We start from the raw sequence: 20,374 nt of genomic DNA, 5'->3' as shown, positions 1-20,374 counted from the left end.
AAAAGACTTCTGATTTAAAGTAGGTTCTGCTTATAGTCTATTTCCCAAAATATGTGTCGAGGAAAATATATTTAGAAAAAAGATTGTTTGTGAAGAGAACCTGGTCATTAGGTATTATAGATTGTTAACTGAACCAATAATTATTCAAAAGAATAATACAAAGAAAGATATAACTATAGAATACTAATACATATTGATGAAAAATCTCTCAAATAAATTCTACATAATACATCAAGGTGGACGGAAAGACGTGTAAAAATAAAAAAAACAATTAAATATCACAGATTAAACTGTAAAAAATAAAACTAATTTTTTAAACAATAAGTTATATCACACAATTAACACTTGAAAGATAAAATCATAAATTAAACAAGCACATTTACATTGGACAGAAATGAGTAAATTAAACTGTCGTATCAAGAAAGCTATCATATCCAATAGAATTCATTTAAACACATACATTCTACATCACTATAACAAAGAAAGGTTAGTCCGAATAATTCTAAACAATACCACTCTAAATATCAAAAATTTTAACCAGATACAAAAGAATACTGTTTCAAGGAAAAGAGTCCTGCAAATGTTCATATTTAACAGTCTTGTCAAAAAATTAAATACTAGTAAGCATGGTGATATCTTATAAATAAAAATATGAAACTGGTATCTTCTCATCATCTTTACACTGGTATTATGTAGTGTAAATCAAACTAGAAAAGTTACACAGTTACAAAAATATTTAAAAAACTAAAGAGTAAAAAGCTATTTAAAATACATAAATATCATCTTGTACAAAATTTAATGTAAAAATAAAGAATTATAACTACAGTTCAAAGGTAAAAAATCATTCTTCTAGACAATGAATAGTAACTGATACATTATCTTTGTAATATATTTTTTTCGGTGTTTAATGGAAAGCCTAAATTTTGAATAGTGTTGATGAGTTTATATTCACTTTCTACGATGTATGTTCCTGTCTGATTTTTAGATAAATACAACTACGAAAAAAAAAGATCAAAATATATAAAACAATTTTTTTCCAATACATATAGAGTGGGGTGCTCATTTTCGCCATATCTTTCCATGTTTTCTTCAGTTTATGTTCAGGTCTTTATGTTTTTGAAGTATACTGATATTTCTATATGAAGATAACTTCAAATGCAAAATATTCTTAGCTTGAAAAGTGTTTGTTTTGAGAATAATCACCTGAAAAAGTTGGATTAAAGGGTGTTTGAAATTTCCTGATTTTTTGTCAACGGGGGACACATATTCGCCGTTTTTACACATCTATTTAAAACCAAATAACTGCAGCTTTAAACAATATTTATCAAATAAATTTCAAAATAGATGAATAGCAGACATTTGAAAGGTGTAGAAAACTGAAATTTAGGGCAATCAGTCAAAGAATTACTAAGAAATACTTCTTTGAAATCTTTTTCCATTCAGGAAATTGGCTGAAAATCGTAGTCGGTTTTTCGGTCCTTTGCGGTAAGTGCCGAAATTTGGTCTCATTTTCAAAAATAATCATATTTGGTATAAAAATATCATTTATCGGTATATTTCTGCCATTTCAGCTCTCCTTTGAAGTTTTTGCACCTCAAATTCATAAAACGGCGAAATTGTGTCCACGGCGAATATGAGCGCCCCACTCTATCAAATCGATAATTTATTTTCAATGATTGATGACAAATATTTGTTAATAAATTGTAATGAGGATTATAAAAGGTGGATTGGTGCTCCAATGAGAAAAGTTAACACTTATCAATGTAATATACTCAAATACAAGCAGAGGAAATTAAATACATCTAGGCTTTGTGAAAATTTCTTTGTATTTGACTAAAAAGGTATATTAAAACCATGATAAATTTTATCGGATTTTGTAACATTTCTTTGTATTTGACTAAAAAGGTATATTAAAACCATGATATATTTTATCGGATTTTGTAACACAAAAAAAAAAATACATTTCAACATTTCAAAGTTTAAAATCTCATTTCAAATAGTTCATTGAGATAAATACTCATATCAATGGAAGTTAAGTTATTGTTTATTTTGCCTTCCGATGTTGAATTTCCCATTCTAACTGTTTCTGTCTTTCCCTGTCTCTTTCTTTAGATGCTTCCTATAATACAAGAAAAAGAAAACTTTAGTTTTACACAAATTTATTTAAAAATATTTTAAACTTATGAAATTGTTTCTGTTGGCAAGAAACTTAATTCAACAATTTTTTTCTATTTGTAAAGGGACATAAATCTAGAACGGTTAAAGTGACCCCACCAACATTCAAAATTGATCTATGTTTTGTGGTAATTAGCATTTAGTTTAAGCTATGGTCGGGGGCATGAAAATAAAAAAATGTCATAAAAATCATATCTTACATCTTTGCACAGAAGTTTGCAGTATTTACAATTTTTCACTATAATTTTTGATAAACAATCATTGATTCCACAATCATATTTAAATTTGAAATATGGCAATTAATTGTATATTCTATTCTCTTATATTAAAAGAATCAATGTGGTTGTGACCACTGATGGTTGTCTGATTGTTTGTTGCTTAAAGTTCAGTGGCAAATATTTCAAGTATGTTCAGGGCAAGACCAAATTGATAATAAATACAATAGGTATGTCCTGTAAAAGAGGCCATCCTAAATAGACAGGTTCTAAAGCACGTTCACCTACACAATCTTATGTACTGCGAAGATGCCTTCTGTAAAAGTGTTTAATATAACTGTTAAGACAGTGAACATAATATTTTGATTGCAAGCTTAACAAACAAAACTGTACTGTACCTCTTCTTTCATTTTATTGACCATATAATCAACGTTTTTCACCAGTTCCTGTAGTTTGACTTCTTGTGAATCCTCCTCGTTCAGCAAACTTAAAGCTTGGTTTAGTGGGAAGAAGTCAAAATTAGCTTCTTGGAGCTGAAAATAGGAGAAAGATTTTTAGTAACTTATTTTAAAAAAAACATGAATTTTGGAGAGAGAAAATATTATATTGTTGTTGGTCAAATTCTACACATGCACAAGTAAGTCTTGCTTTATAAGTAAATAATTTAAATCAGTAGTTCTCTGGCAATGATCATTTTATATTTTTCAAGTGGTTGAAATTCTGACAGAAAATATGCAATCACATATAATTCTAAGGCTGAGTAGTCGCTAACTCTGGTATTGTCTACTTACTAATTTATACACATGATCACACATATAATTCATTGACTCTGGTATTGTCTACTTACTAATTTATACACATATAATTCTAAGGCCGAGTAGTCGCTAACTCTGGTATTGTCTACTTACTAATTTATACACATAATTCTAAAGCTGAGTAATCACTGACTCTGGTATTGTCTACTTACTAATTTATACACATATAATTCTAAGGCTGAGTAATCACTGACTCTGGTATTGTCTACTTACTAATTTATACACATATAATTCTAAGGCTGAGTAGTCATTGACTCTGGTATTGTCTACTTACTAATTTATACACATATAATTCTAAGGCTGAGTAGTCATTGACTCTGGTATTGTCCAAATGAAGGAAGAAAAAGAGATAGGCCCACTGATTATGTTCTTCTTTCACATGTTTCTCAAAACCCTGGAATTATATACACTTTACAAAATTAATTCTGAAAATATCCTTTAGAATATGCTCGTATAACAAGAGGCTCACAGAAACCTAAATAGCTCATCTGTCAAGTAAAATTGTGACATTGTTTGATATGGATAATGAGGCCTTATTTTCCAAAAAATAATATTTCCAAGGGTCATAACTCTTTAAAAAAAAGTTGATTGACCACCATTATAGAACTTGTCTGAGTTATTCCTAATATTAAGCTATAGTATAATTTTTATAAAAATCTAGCAAGAATTGTACCGTGAGAGCGGTAACAAGACCAAATGGACACACAGACAGACGCCTGCCCATTATTTCCATATTACACGGGGGATAAAAATAGATTTTATTTTGTTTTTTTTTGGTTATTTGTTTGCTGTCATGTTGACCTATACCCCATATTCTCCTTTTATTCAGTGGAATCCTCTAGCTATCAACATTATATTTAAAATACTTGCCCCACTGAGTTGTCTCTCAAAATCATAACTCTCTCTACTACAGATAAAACAGTTGTTCATCATATCTTTGTCAATTTCCCACTGTAAAACAACAGATATAATGCATCAATTTAAATTTGTATAAATAGATATGCAGTACTAATATTTTCATAAGTAACATTACTATTTCATTATCTATGAAATTAATATTATTAAGAACAAAGTATCTATGTTTCCTCAAACATACTAACCATTCATTTAAAGTCAAATTCTTATCTAAGAAAACACTACTTATGATTAAAAAAAAAGCTTTATTTTGGTTATTCAAGGATTTAACAAAACATTTAATCTTAAATAATTTTATGAGTCAAAAATTGATATATTTGACACTCTTGTACAGTATGCAATTTGAATTTCTTTGGCAAAATTAGGCAAAACAGATAGAAAACACAGTGGCTTAAATATGGTTTGAAAGATTTATTTTCATAACTTGGAATCTCTGAGCTGGGAGAAAGTATTAACAATGATACCAAAGATCAGGTTTGAAACCCAGATCTATTTTCGTACCTTGGAATCTCTGAGCTGGGAGAAAGTATCAACAATGATACCAAAGATGATGTTCAATCCAATGGTGGTCACTATGATGAAGAATGAAAGATCCACTGCCATCAATATTAAATGTTCCTTAAAGTTAGTGTTCCAATCACCCATGTTACCTTCAAATGACTGAAAAATAAATCAGTATGAAGCAATCGATATCAGACGTTTTTGAAAGTTTGTGATCCAAGTTTCCAACCCTCCATAATACCTTAAAAAATATAACAAAAACTAAATGATAGCAATAACTGTTTAATTGGCCCAATGTTTTTATTACTGCAATAAATGAAAGCCAGTGCATCTTCATGTGGTAGTATTTAAAACTTATATTCTTTGTAATCATGCTTGTTCCAATCAAAATTTGTATATTAACTTACAGTTGAGTTGAGCATTTCAATTGATATTTTACTGTTATGTCTTTCTATGTTTTGATGTTACACTATTGTTTCAGATAAGGGTGAAGATTGGTACCTACTAAAACGTTTCAACCTGCTGCATTTGTTTGCACCTGTTCTGAGTAAGGAATCTGATGTTCAGTAGTTGTCGCTTGTTGATGTGGTTCATAAGTGTTTCTCGTTTCTTGTTTTTTGTATAGATTAGACAGTTGTTTTTCCCATTTGAATGGTTTGACACTAGTAATTTTTGGGGCCATTTATAGCTTGCTGTTCGATGTTAGCCAAGGCTCCACATTGAAGACTGTAATTTGACCTCAAACAATTTTCTTTTACAAATTGTGACTGGGATGGAGAGTTGTCTGATTGGCACTCGTACCACATCTTCTTCTATCTATTTACAGTGTACAGTGAGTTATTAAATTTGTTCATTTACTTACAGTGTACAGTGAGTTATTAAATTTGTTCATTTACTTACAGTGTACAGTGAGTCGACAAAACCATGATGTAACACAGTAATAAAACATTCATACACAGTGGTACAATCTCTGCCTTTAGAGGCCTCTAGGAACCTTTCTCTCAGCACAGCAAATGACAGCAGGGCATAAATAAAGATTATCACCATTCCAAGCATACCCACCAACAATAACGATGTACCTATTTAACATACCATCAAATAACATATTCATTGTAGATTATTCTGTTTAACATTTTTACTAAAAAATAAATCCTTGTTTCAATACTTCCAATAGGGAACATATTATACATTATTGTAGTAATAAACCAACTATTCAAGAGGTTTCAGCTGAAATGTCTTGAAAAATTGGTTTATTACCACACTGATAAAAATTAAATGATAGGTATGAAATGTCATAGAAATCTAACCAAAGCCTACCAAAAAAAAAAAAAAAAAAAAATCCAAGTCTTTCATTTACAATTAAAGTCCATATCCTATTTTTCTGCATTTGTTTATCGTACTTTAGAGTTAAACATATTACAGTGTACAGTGAGTCAACAAAGCCATGATTTAACGCAATAATTCATCTACCTGTCTCAAGTAAGGAAACAAGTTAAATATTAATTATTTTCAAGTTTTTTGTCCTTTAGAAAATATTATGTTGATGGAAGATACATACCATTTGTTGTAACTGCTTGAATGACTCGTTTCAGCAGCTGATTTAATACAGCTATGTGCAACAGATGGAAAGCAAAGAAATAGCCATAAAATGCAGTTCCTAAAACTGAGAATGCTAGAAATACCTACAATATAATAAATCATAAGATTGATTACGATGAAATACTGTGATTTGCATCTCAAACAAGAATGACTGAGTTATGTTGCTAACCACCCACCCCCCTTTGTTTTTCATAACTTTGTTAAAACATGTAGCAGATGTTTGACATTTCAGAACAGCACTCATACGTTACAACACATCATTATCCAGCTGCTGAACAGATATGAAGGCAATCTTTAAACCAATACTAGACCCAATGGTGGCCTTTGACTGTTATCTGCTCTTTGGTCAGGTTGTTGTCTCTTTGACATGTTTCCCATTTCCATTCTCAATCTTATAAAGTACATGTTACATATATACACATGAAATTGTCATTGCTTTGTTAATAAGGCCAAGGTCAGAAGAACTCTTTTGACAGACCTGCTCACCTTGATATCTTTTCATACATCATATATAGTCAGCAGTATACAGTTGTCCTATTGCTTGTAGCATCTGAGAACCATGCAAACAAAAATGTCGTCGCATTAACCCCAACAGAAAAATATGTGCACCTAACCAACAAGTATTGCTTAAAGCATCTGAGGAACTGACTAAACCATGAAAACTGAACCAACTCATATCCATTATGTATAATCAATTTATAGCATACATTTTTTTATTTCAGTATTATAAAAACTTACGACATAGTAGATAGAATTGACACCATAGGCTTTGACCTCCAAGTAGGTGTAATCTTTTTTCTTTTCTAACCATGACATATCATCAGTATCATCATCATCATCATTCTTACTTATCAATCTGATAGAGAAAATGAAGATTTGTACATATAATATCTTATGGAATAAATAACAAACATTTCATCTTTAAAGACCAAGTAATAACAAGAGTGCACACACGTAAATGTCTCGCCTTCTTTACTAATCATTGATAGTATGTTGATACTCCTAAATATAAAGCTTTATTACGACTGTCAAATAAACTAAATAACATTAACCAAGAAAACTAAACATTGATCAATGAACCATGAAAATGAGGTCAAGGTCAGATGAACCATGCCAGGCAGACTTGTACAGCTAACAAGCTTCCATACAACAAATATAGTTGACCTATTGCTTATAGTTTAAGAAAATAGACCAAAACACAAAAACTTAACACTCAGCAATGTAGTCAGTATCAACATATTAAAATTTGAAAAGCTTAGATTGAATGGTTCATTAGTAAATGCAACAACGTGAATGGAAACACGCCCGCAGTACATCCCCAAATCAATAACCGACATTTTTGTCACAAAAATCCGGTTAAAAATCTAAGTACATGTTTAGATTCAGCATATCAAAAAAGCCCAAGAATTCAATTTTTGTTAAAATCAAACTTAGTTTAATTTTGGACCCTTTGGACTTTAATGTAGACCAATTTGAAAACGGGACTAAAAATTAAAGAAACTACATACACAGTTAGATTTGGTATATCAAAGAACCCCAATTATTCAATTTTTGATGAAATCAAACAAAGTTTAATTTTGGATCCCGATTTGGACCAACTTGAAAACTGGGCCAATAATAAAAAATCTAAGTACATTTTTAGATTCAGCATATCAAAGAACCCCAAGGATTCAATTTTTGTTAAAATCAAACTAAGTTTAATTTTGGACCCTTTGGACCTTAATAAAGACCAATTTGAAATTGGGACCAAAAATTAAGAATCTACATACACAGTTATATTCGGCATATCAAAGAAACCCAATTATTCAATTTTTGATGAAATCAAACAAAGTTCAATTTTGGACCCTTTGGGCCCCTTATTCCTAAACTGTTGGGACCAAAACTCCCAAAATCAAACCCAACCTTCCTTTTGTGGTCATAAACCTTGTGTTTAAATTTCATTGATTTCTATTTACTTATACTAAAGTTATTGTGCGAAAACCAAAAATAATGCTTATTTGGGCCCTTTTTGGCCCCTAATTCCTAAACTGTTTGAACTAAAACTCCCAAAATCAATCCCAACCTTCCTTTTGTGGTCATAAACCTTGTGTCAAAATTTCATAGATTTCTATCTACTTTAACTAAAGTTATAGTGCGAAAACCAAGAAATTGCTTATTTGGGCCCTTTTTGGCCCCTATTTCCTAAAATGTTGGGACCAAAACTCCCAAAATCAATCCCAACCTTCCTTTTGTGGTCATAAACCTTGTGTTAAAATTTCATAGATTTCTATTCACTTTTACTAAAGTTACAGTGCGAAAACTAAAAGTATTTGGACGACGACGCAAGACGACGACGCCAACGCGATACCAATATACGACCAAAATTTTTTTAAATTCTGCGGTCGTATAAAAACTTAACTATAACCACTGAACCATGAAATGAGGTCAAGGTCAGATGACACCTGCCATGTGAACATGTACACCTTACAGTCCTTCCATACACCGAATGTACTAGACCTATTGCTTATAGTATCTGAGATATGGACTTGACCACCAAAACTTAACCTTGTTCACTGACCCATGAAATGAGGTCGAGGTCAAGTGAAAACTGTCTGACGGGCAGGAGGACATTGTAGGGTACGCACATACAATATATAGTTATCCTATTTCTTATGGTAAGAGAGAATTCAACATTACAAAAAATCTGAACTTCTTTTTCAAGTGGTCACTGAACCATGAAAATGAGGTCAAGGAAATTGGACATGTGACTGACGAAAACTTTGTAACATAAGGCATCTATATACAAAGTATGAAGCATCCAAGTCTTCCACCTTCTAAAATATAAAGCTTTTAAGAAATTAGATAAAGCTGACGCCGATGCCGGATCACTATCCCTATGTCGAGCTTTCTGCAACAAAAGTTGCAGGCTCAACAAAAGTCAAATCTATGTGTGTTAGCAAGAAGAATAATGTTTTTGAAGATACAAAATTACAACAAATTTTCTTCCCTTATAATTTGCTTTTGGATCAACATTTTTTGTCTTTAGCTGTACCCTTCACGGATGGCTCTAGTATATAAGTGGTGACTAGAGCTGTACCCTTCACGGATGGCTCTAGTATATAAGTGGTGACTAGAACTATATTTTCTTGTGTCTTTAGCTGTACCCTTCACGGATGGCTCTAGTATATAAGTGGTGACTAGAGCTGTACCCTTCACGGATGGCTCTAGTATATAAGTGGTGACTAGAAATATATTTTCTTGTGTCTTTAGCTGTACCCTTCACGCATGGCTCTAGTATATAAGTGGTGACTAGAGCTGTACCCTTCACGGATGGCTCTAGTATATAAGTGGTGACTAGAACTGTACCCTTCACGGATGGCTCTAGTATATAAGTGGTGACTAGAGCTGTACCCTTCACGGATGGCTCTAGTATATAAGTGGTGACTAGAAATATATTTTCTTGTGTCTTTAGCTGTACCCTTCACGGATGGCTCTAGTATATAAGTGGTGACTAGAGCTGTACCCTTCACGGATGGCTCTGGTATATAAGTGGTGACTAGAACTGTACCCTTCACGGATGGCTCTAGTATATAAGTGGTGACTAGAACTATATTTTCTTGTGTCTTTAGCTGTACCATTCACGGATGGCTCTAGTATATAAGTGGTGACTAGAACTGTACCCTTCACGGATGGCTCTAGTATATAAGTGGTGACTAGAACTATATTTTCTTGTGTCTTTAGCTGTACCCTTCACGGATGGCTCTAGTATATAAGTGGTGACTAGAGCTGTACCCTTCACGGATGGCTCTAGTATATAAGTGGTGACTAGAAATATATTTTCTTGTGTCTTTAGCTGTACCCTTCACGGATGGCTCTAGTATATAAGTGGTGACTAGAGCTGTACCCTTCACGGATGGCTCTTGTATATAAGTGGTGACTAGAGCTGTACCCTTCACGGATGGCTCTAGTATATAAGTGGTGACTAGAAATATATTTTCTTGTGTCTTTAGCTGTACCCTTCACGGATGGCTCTAGTATATAAGTGGTGACTAGAGCTGTACCCTTCACGGATGGCTCTGGTATATAAGTGGTGACTAGAACTGTACCCTTCACGGATGGCTCTAGTATATAAGTGGTGACTAGAAATATATTTTCTTGTGTCTTTAGCTGTACCCTTCACGGATGGCTCTAGTATATAAGTGGTGACTAGAGCTGTACCCTTCACGGATGGCTCTAGTATATAAGTGGTGACTAGAAATATATTTTCTTGTGTCTTTAGCTGCACCATTCACTGATGGCTCTAGTACATAAGTGGTGACTAGAGCTGTACCCTACACGGATGGCTCTAGTATATAAGTGGTGACTAGAAATATATTTTCTTGTGTTAACATCCAAACAAATATGTATTAATTATGTGATAAAATATGTCTAATACTGGTCTTTGAAATGATGTGTTTAGTATAACTGCATTTAACCAATGGTGAACTGTTTAGACTATTTATCCAATGAGTGCTAGATGGTGATAAGAATAACTCATAAGTGCTGGATGGTTCATTTGACTGGACTAAAAAACCAGATGCTGCAAGTCACTGCAAATATAAATTGAGACTTACCCTTTAATAGCTGTTATCACCGGGAACGTCGGATGATTAGAAAGATAAAATGTTATTAATATACATAAACTTAAGAAGTTATGTATTCCTCCTAACACATATATAACAATCTTCACTTCCTCATTGGTGTATCTTGGAATAGCACTGAAATTGAAAATATACTTATGTTAACCAAAGCCTATTTCTAATAAAAGGGTTTAAGTTTTAACCCTATATTTGATTACATATTTCTATTCATTTAAATTTGTTAAATACTATTAATTAAAATTACTGTTTAATGTAAGAGGTTCACCACCACTTTTATAAATTTGAACATTGAAGTCTAGTTCATTTTATTGTGTTATGAGGTTGCTGTCTCATTGACATATACTACAAATCTATTTTTATCATCTATATACATGTATTCATTTACATATTCTATTCAAGGCAATCCAATCAAATGGTGAAAACTAACAACTATAACCACCATATTGAGTGTACCCAGTTTTTTGTACTACGCAAAGGTCCCCGAAATGGTCTTATCGCACGATAACCAGTAGCAATGAGCCAATCTCGAACAGTTCTTGTTTTAAGGCTCCTGTATGGTCATCACTCTCTATAGTATACTAGGAGAAACTTGAACATGTACAAAAGAGGTAAAAGTCTGTAGTACACATTCAATGTCAACCTGCAATCTTAAGCATTTGGCAACCAAAGTAACATCTGTTAAACATATATTATCATCATTGTATGTTATCACTTCTATCCTCTGGACAATGATCTGAGGTGAACTAAAAGTAATATCTTTTTAAGGTTCATATTTTCTTACTTTTAAAGAGCTTTTAATGACCTTAGAAGGTGATTTGTGCATGGTCTAGTTTCCCCTTTAGCTTTTAATCCACTTACAACAAAAGACCATTTATCTGTTGGTCAACTTTATTGAAAGTGTTCAATAGTATTTAAGGTAACACGATACCGAATGGCATATCTCCCGATTTCTAAAATTTTTGGCATACGTGTACTTTGAATCGAGTTACATCGGAATATGTAATAAAAAATGGGGGTCACCATTTTTGTTTTTTTGTAATTTTTATAGGAAGACGTCAATTTTGGCGACAAATTTACTTAGGTATATAGGGGAAATGCCTTTTTTTCGGCTTACCTTTTTAGATTTTCGAATGGATGGCTATTTTCTTATATACGGAGAAAAACAAAAAACTAACATAATATCCAGGATCGCATAGTGAATCCATACACGTATAGAAACTCATATGTCACCATGCTTGTTTTTGAAATAAATGGCTTCAAAGTTGATCGATAGGCCTAGAATTTGACCAAAAATGTGTGACGTTATGGTGTACGGAATATAACGTTATTCCTTCTCAGAGAATGGAGAAAAACATATGTGTCGGGATCTGAATGAGTATATTTTATTTTCATTTCCCCTGTCGACTGTCGTAAAGTTCCTAGTAATGCAATATAAAATTCTACTGAATCAGATATAATTTTATTTCGTCCTGCACATGGAATTTCACTCATATGAATTAATATCAATATCGTCCGATTTTCACACCAAACGAGCATATACTTGAAACTTGCGTGAACAGGTTCCATGTGAATCTTATGATAATAGTTCATGCATAAATCACCGGAATTTTGTACACGTTAAATTCACGTAAATATTTGAAATAAAATTATTTAAATAATATCTTTGTTCTAAAATTTGATTAAAACCATAAAAAATACCTTCAGATTTTTGTTAAGTTTACGTGAAAATTAAATGAAACATTTCATGTGAGATTCATCCGAATTACTGATTTTTAACTCCACCATATTAGACAATGGTGGTATCATCACTGCATCCGGTGATGCAGAAATATGGTATTTAACAAAATTTGATTCATTTAACAGTTTTTTAATTGCTCGGTGTGATGGTTGTTTAACGTTCAGTGGCAAATAGTTCATGCATGTTCGGGACGATACACTACAATTTTGAAAACAGTTGTTTATAAAAGACACATTTGATGTACCAGTCAAAAAAGATTAAACATTCTGTTATTTGTGAAAATAATGATCATGATAAAATACACATTCCAAAAAATAAAATAACAAAACTCCAAGAAAAAATCCCTTATCAAATGACGAAATTAAAAGCTGAAAAACATCAAAAGAATGATAAACAGCTGTCATATTCTTGCCTTGGTACATACAATACATGTAGTATACTGTACTCTGCGTGGTGTAAATGTGTTACTTGTTTGCTCAGCAAGTCGGACAAACCTTGCAAACTGTTAACCCGAATAATTCAGTCGTTATATTCCGCTTACTACATTAAGTAAGTAGAAGAGATCGAACACCGGGAGGGACTGAATTATTCGGGTTAGCAAACTGTATGACAAATTTCAACATTCTGTCATTTGTGAAAAATTATTTACACAACAAATCTTGAGATCATATATGCATTCTTTATATAAGTAAAACAACTGCGAAATTTAAAAGTTCCAGCTTGAAATTCAACCTGTATCAGATGTAAGCCGGAGTCTGTACTCTGTGTGCCTTTGTATTTTATCAAAATGCCTAATCCATTAACCTGTCACGAAACAAAAAAGAAACTCCAGACGATATGCGCACCTATAATATGAGTAGTTACACCAGGTACATAGTTTTAAAGCTGAAGCAAAACTACTGTAGTCCTAAATAATTAGCCGAATTAACCCTATATATACTAAGTGCGGGATTAACGGTCGAACGGACAAATGTAAAACAATATGATGATACGTGCTCTATAAGTAATTTGGTGACAATGCATATTTTTCAATATGCAGTTCATATAATGGAATGATAATTTGGAGATCTGAAATGTAGTAGCAATGTAAGAAGGATAGCATTTCCGTCATTTCGTCTTTGGTGGAAAGTTGATTAATTGGAAATTTTACCATATCTCCTTATATTTCATAATGGTTTGAATTTTCTAGAGAAGAGCAAAAGTTTTAAGACTTAAACTAATATTTACCAAGAGACTGAAATGTTACTGTGACAATTATACTACACATACTCAAAACTCAAAATTTTCCAACGTTTACTAAAACTACAAATAAGAAGTGTAAAGATACTATTCCAATTAGCATTAGTCACGATTTTCTTGATGTCTTCAAGGTGTTGATATCAGTTCATTAATGCCCTGCCCAGCTGTTGCTATCTTATAAATTGCATATCAAATATCTCCATTTATCATTCTATCAGCCAACTTTTGTACAAATAACATGTACATGTACACAATTTTTTTATTTTTATTTGTACTTGTACTTTTACAAATAAAGTCTCATGTTACCTCACTTTTAAAATGAGCAAGCGGTAACGTAGATATTTAGTTTTGCGTAACTGTTCAATTTTGGTCTTCCTCGCGGTCTGCGTTTAAACTTTGTCGAATTTTTTGAAACAATTAGAGGCAATGATTTAAATTTAACAACTAAAGTTCCAAGTGACGGGTGTAAATTGTAGGATTGATTGCTTTGATTATTGGTTGGTTAACGTCCAGTGGAAAATATTTCATGCATGTTTAGGACGAGGACAAGTTAACAATACATACAATAGGTAGATTTTGCAATAGAGGCAGGGCATCCGCGATGATGGTCGGGAAAAGTTTAACTGACGCTATACATGTATATATACTTGTATACTTGTTCTAAAAACTAATTTTAAGAAAGAAACTTTCCGGGCCTTCTCCAACGCCTAGTATGCGAGCAATATGGCCCTCAGAGCCCTAACAGGTAACTTTGTTAATTTTCTTTCAGTCGTTTTGTCTCCCAACTTGTACATGTACATTATTTCCAACTCAAAACTAAAAAAACACCGAATACCCATGAAAGCGTAAATTAACACGAATATAAAATCTAAATGATTTCAAGATCTAGTTTTTTTACAGTCTCTTGCCGTTTGAATAATAAAAAGTCAGCCGTTTGCATGTAAATTTCGAGAAAAAAATTATAACGGAATCAGGGAACACGGAACCGGTCTGACTACAGCCAGCCCCTTGTAGACTGTAACGGAACCTGAATTTTGTTATTTTATTTCTGCCGAATCAAGTGCCCATGTATTTCTCAGCCTTCGTTAACTTTCTAATGCTTCATTCCGCTGTCCGTCCTGAGTAGACGTGGTTTATACGATTACAAAGCTAGCACTGTATTTTAAAATATTTCCAAAACTATATCGAATTTACTCTGTACAGACCAATGAATTTCAGAGACTGTTTACACATGGAACACAGGAAAAGTTATTCGGCTAAATAACCACTTTTTTACATTCCATACAAATAAACTATTTTCTGTATGATTTTCAACGTCTGCTTGTATTGTGCTTTTCCCCCTTATTATATCCGGATTCTCATCCAAATAAATTTCAATTTTGTCCGAGCGGTGTTTTTGATGACCATTTTAAAACGAATTAATATTTGTAAAATTCCCCGTTTTATTCACACATCATCCTAAGCTTCTATAAATTAGATTTCTACTTTCAAAACAAAATTTCATGGGGATACGGCGTGAATCATGAATAAGTACTTATTGCAAAAATAAACAAAGGTTTACTTTTATAAACTGTTATTTGGATGGAGAGTTGTCTCATTAATTGGCACTCACACCACATCTTTCTATATCTATTCCAAGAATAAAAATAAAGTGATAAAACTGTGTCTATTATGCATAAGAACATATATAGATAAAGCGTGCAGATGCTTAAATATCAAAGAAACAGAATATTTAAAAAGTAAAGTAATACTTTTTAAAGATTAACAATGAGCAGAATGATTGCCGGAAAACGACAAAACAATCTATGTCAAATAACCGCTACGTATTGCATCAAAACTCTCGGCACTCTGCATCTAGGGAAAGTTACCGTTAAAAATGCCACACAAAACCCGCTGCATTGGCTTATATGTGTGAACATTATTCGATAACGTCAGGAACGATAACTCATGGCGTAACGTCATTCGGTATCGTGTTACCTTAAATACTTTTTAGTAAAGAAAAATGCTAAAAGATCGGGTTAATATAAAGTAAAGTCACTTGTATCAGGCTGTGTCAATATCCCATTTTAATTTCCAACTGTGACAGCAAACTATTTTTTTTAAGAGCCTGTTTCTCTTTTACTTACATTGGAGATGTACACTTTTGAAATAACTTAGTGAGAGGGTCTTACCTATATGAATCTGAAAGTCCAGCTGTAGTGAGAGGGTCTCTCCAATAACTTACCTATATGAATCTGAAAGTCCAGCTGTAGTGAGAGGGTCTCTCCAATAACTTACCTATATGAATCTGAAAGTCCAGCTGTAGCGAGAGGGTCTTTCCAATAACTTACCTATATGAATCTGACAGTCCAGCTGTAGTGAGAGGGTCTCTCCAATAACTTACCTATATGAATCTGAAAGTCCAGCTGTAGTGAGAGGGTCCTTCCAAAAAATCATCACCAATACGGCTATTACAAAACTGAGAAACACTGTCATGTAGTTCATAGGTATCCTACAATAAAGTCATAAACTGAGAAACAATGTCATGTAGTTCATAGGTACCCTACAATAAACATGTCATACTTCAGTACCAAAGGTATAAGTCATGTAGTTCATAGGTACCCTACAATAAATATGTCATACTTCTGAGAAACACTGTCATGTAGTTCATAGGTACCCTATAATAAACATGTCATACTTCTGAGAAACACTGTCATGTAGTTCATAGGTACCCTACAATAAACATGTCATACTTCTGAGAAACACTGTCATGTAGTTCATAGGTACCCTATAATAAACATGTCATACTTCTGAGAAACACTGTCATGTAGTTCATAGGTACCCTACAATAAACATGTCATACTTCTGAGAAACACTGTCATGTAGTTCATAGGTACCCTACAATAAACATGTCATACTAAAGTGCCAAAGGTATAAGTCATGTAGTTCATAGGTACCCTACAATAAACATGTCATACTTCTGAGAAACACTGTCATGTAGTTCATAGGTACCCTACAATAAACATGTCATACTTCTGAGAAACACTGTCATGTAGTTCATAGGTACCCTACAATAAACATGTCATACTTCTGAGAAACACTGTCATGTAGTTCATAGGTACCCTACAATAAACATGTTATACTTCAGTACCAAAGGTATAAGTCATGTAGTTCATAGGTACCCTACAATAAACATGTCATACTTCTGAGAAACACTGTCATGTAGTTCATAGGTACCCTACAATAAACATGTCAAACTTCTGAGAAACACTGTCATGTAGTTCATAGGTACCCTACAATAAACATGTCATACTTCTGAGAAACACTGTCATGTAGTTCATAGGTACCCTACAATAAACATGTCATACTTCTGAGAAACACTGTCATGTAGTTCATAGGTACCCTACAATAAACATGTCATACTTCTGAGAAACACTGTCATGTAGTTCATAGGTACCCTACAATAAACATGTCATACTTCAGTACCAAAGGTATAAGTCAGGCGTATGACATTTGCGCCGATTTTGAAAATTTTCATTCTTTCATTTGCGCCGATTTCATTTTTTCATTTGCGCCGATTTTATATTTGCTCCTGATTAGATTTACAGGTAAGTTAAAACTTCAAACTTGTACATGTACTGTGCTATACCATTGGTAAAATCTGGTTATAATTGTTTTTCATCCATGTTTATGTTAATTTTGATTCATATTGTTCTGGAACTTCGTTGTAACTTGATGGTCATATTGCATTTTGAAACGGACCGAGAAGTAAATTCTTTAATCATCGAGGGTCATACATATCGGAAGGTCAGTGTTCTCAAACATAACTACATATCTTACTAATGTACCATAAAATCGTGTAAAGCCAGAGTTACCACGGATTCTATTGTCAAAACACAGATCGAGCATAACCATGTGGTAAATGTCCGAAAGACAGATGCTAAAGAACTACGGATACGGTCAACAAGGAAAAAAGTCTGGGGATGTATCTTGTAGGCCTTCTTCCACCTCCCAGTGGTGAGCAGGGGATAACAGATATATACATGTTGTGATTGACAATTCATTACATTTGTACAAGTGGCAAATGGAAGAGGTCTATAATGATAAATGAAAATTAACATGACTTGGGTGGAGAGTTCTTTCATTGACACTCACATCTTCTTATATCTATTCACCTGTAATTTACCTGTAATAAAATCGGCGCAAATGAAAACAAAAATCGGCGCAAATGAAAGAAAAAATCGGCGCAAATGAAATGCAGATCGGCGCAAATGCAAAACGCCGGTATAAGTCATGTAGTTCATAGGTACCCTACCATAAACATGTCATACTAAAGTACCAAAGGTATAAGCTTTAATTTTGTTTTACTAAAAGTTGTCAAATAACCCTGTAAGAAAAGGGTTGAATGAGCATGCCTACAACACTCAATCTACTTATTATTTGAAAAGCTGTTAAAAAAAAAACTTTTTCATAAAAATAAGTTCAAAATGGTAAACTTATTGTGTGAACTTACAGTATTTCTAAAAACAATAATGATAAACTGACTTCAAAACAGTTGGTATAAAATATTTGTGTTTATTCGTGTTTTTCTTATTTCAAAAAGACAACAAGACTTTAACTCTGAGTGAAAGCTTATAATTAGTTCAAGATGGATGAATGCATCATTTTAAGCAAAAGACATTAATGCTACCTCTGTTATTTTTTACTACTTGAACCAATACATTGATTGACTGTCGGTTGCTTAACGTCCAGTGGCAAATATTTCATGCATGTTTAGGACAGGGCAAATATGATAAAAATGATATTGAAAATTGTTATAGAATAGCAGCATAAAAAGCCTGTTAAAAGAACTAAATGTTGAAAGAAATTAATAATATTTTATCTCAACTTCATTCTCATTTTATACATGAAAAAGCAACAAAAAAATGTCATCTTAAATATGTCAATTTGTTTTACCATAATTTGATCAGGAGTCTGGCCAATGGATAAGAATGAATTTTCCTTTGATATTGAATGTCATGAATAATATCACTAGCCCAGTCCATAAAATCTCGAATCTTATTACTTGGTGAAGATCGATCAACTTCATACTTAAACTTGTCTTTTATTTCATCTCTCAGCACATTCTGAAATATACAATTAATTATTGAAAATACTGTTAAAGCACAGTAACACACAACTCTTGAACAACTTTACTGAAAATTGTCAAAATCAATAGGGAGCTTATTTGTATATGTTGTTTTGTTAAAGGTTAGCAAATTTAAATGAAGGTCTTTTGAATAAAAGAAGAGAGTGAAGCAAAGCAGTTACAAGACCTGCCTTACTGTCAATGATGCAGGTTACAACTGTATTATACAAATAACAAATAATTCAATTGATAAAAAACAAGAAATTTGGTATGATTGCTAATGCGACAACTAATCAGAAACCATAGGACGATGCAAACTTTTAACAAATTATTTATCCATTTAAATCTCTATAAAGAAAATGCAAGAAAAATACATAGATTATATCTACATCAATCTGACTACAAATGATTTATCGACGACACACTATAATTGTTGTATTACCTTATCCTGAACTGGGAAATAAATTTTCTGTAGTACATCATCTTTGAGTATTTCTATTGAGAGAGTATTTTCACTGAAACTTTCCCATGCCATATCTTGTTCTGTGTCAGGTTTAATTAAAGCTGAAAATACAAATTATACAATTATAAATTTACTAGAACACACCCGTGAAATCGCGGGAATTTAATGCTTGGTTGAAAGTATGTATATATACTGTTTTAGGGAGAAATGTTGTAAAAGATTTCGTGTCTGGAGAATTTCAGTAAAAGGCTTCATGTCTGGAGAATTTCAGAAAAGGTACTTGGAAACAGTTTCAGTCCTCTCCCTTGTTTCCAAAGTCCGTTATTTATTTTTTTCTGTCAAATTCTATTATTTTCGCGTTTCTGTATACTATAAACATACGTATCCTATAAATGAAGTGTTTTTGTTCTTAACTATCAATTTCAAGTTTCTTCTCATAGGCGATCATTGCTACATTACAAAGAGAGTCTCTTTCAACCCGATAATTATCATGCTGTCCCTGAGTACTCTTATGAAATTTATGTGCAAGTTTAAAACCGGAAGTCCTATTTGACTTAAAAGCGAAATCGCGGGCATTTTAAGCTTGGTTGAAAGTATGTGTTAATGTCTGTGTCATTTTGGTCTTTCATGAATAGTTGTCTCATTGGCAATCATACCACATCTTCTTTTTTATATAATCTCTTTTAGGCAGAATTTTTGTAAAAGATTTTATGTCTGGAGAATTGAAGAAATGATATCAAAAGTCATATAGGTACATGGAGACGGGACAATATTTTTATACTTTTAAATACTTTTAAAAAACTTTTTTGGTTTCGAGTAGTCAGTACTTTTTGTGATGACATGAATTATCATTGATATTGTTATATTTATAAATTAACTGTTTACAAAATTTTGAATTTTTTGAAATATTAAGGCTTTTCTACCTCAGGCATAGATTACCTTAGCTGTATTTGGAAACACTTTTAGGAATTTTGGATCTCTATGCTCT

The 20,374-nt window shown here is 32.6% G+C and overlaps 1 protein-coding gene across 1 annotated transcript in view; it reads right to left on the bottom strand.

Annotated features, from left to right (window-relative positions):
* Positions 1-1,818: 1,818 nt before the first annotated feature.
* Positions 1,819-20,374, bottom strand: part of LOC139514694 (inositol 1,4,5-trisphosphate-gated calcium channel ITPR3-like) — a 127,544-nt gene continuing 108,988 nt past the window's right edge. The window contains exons 61-72 of the mRNA XM_071304200.1: positions 19,366-19,487; positions 18,752-18,921; positions 16,200-16,307; positions 10,813-10,956; positions 6,959-7,076; positions 6,180-6,303; positions 5,522-5,700; positions 4,622-4,780; positions 4,076-4,156; positions 3,480-3,599; positions 2,789-2,923; positions 1,819-2,119 (exon numbers count right to left, since the gene is read on the bottom strand). Coding sequence (XP_071160301.1) covers positions 2,045-2,119; positions 2,789-2,923; positions 3,480-3,599; positions 4,076-4,156; positions 4,622-4,780; positions 5,522-5,700; positions 6,180-6,303; positions 6,959-7,076; positions 10,813-10,956; positions 16,200-16,307; positions 18,752-18,921; positions 19,366-19,487 — 1,535 coding nt within the window. The 3' untranslated portion in view covers positions 1,819-2,044. The remainder of the gene's footprint in view (positions 2,120-2,788; positions 2,924-3,479; positions 3,600-4,075; positions 4,157-4,621; positions 4,781-5,521; positions 5,701-6,179; positions 6,304-6,958; positions 7,077-10,812; positions 10,957-16,199; positions 16,308-18,751; positions 18,922-19,365; positions 19,488-20,374) is intronic.

The sequence above is a fragment of the Mytilus edulis genome, chromosome 3 (genome assembly GCF_963676685.1).
Source record: "Mytilus edulis chromosome 3, xbMytEdul2.2, whole genome shotgun sequence".
Lineage (NCBI taxonomy): Eukaryota > Metazoa > Mollusca > Bivalvia > Mytilida > Mytilidae > Mytilus > Mytilus edulis.
This window is presented reverse-complemented; position numbering and strand designations above follow the sequence as displayed.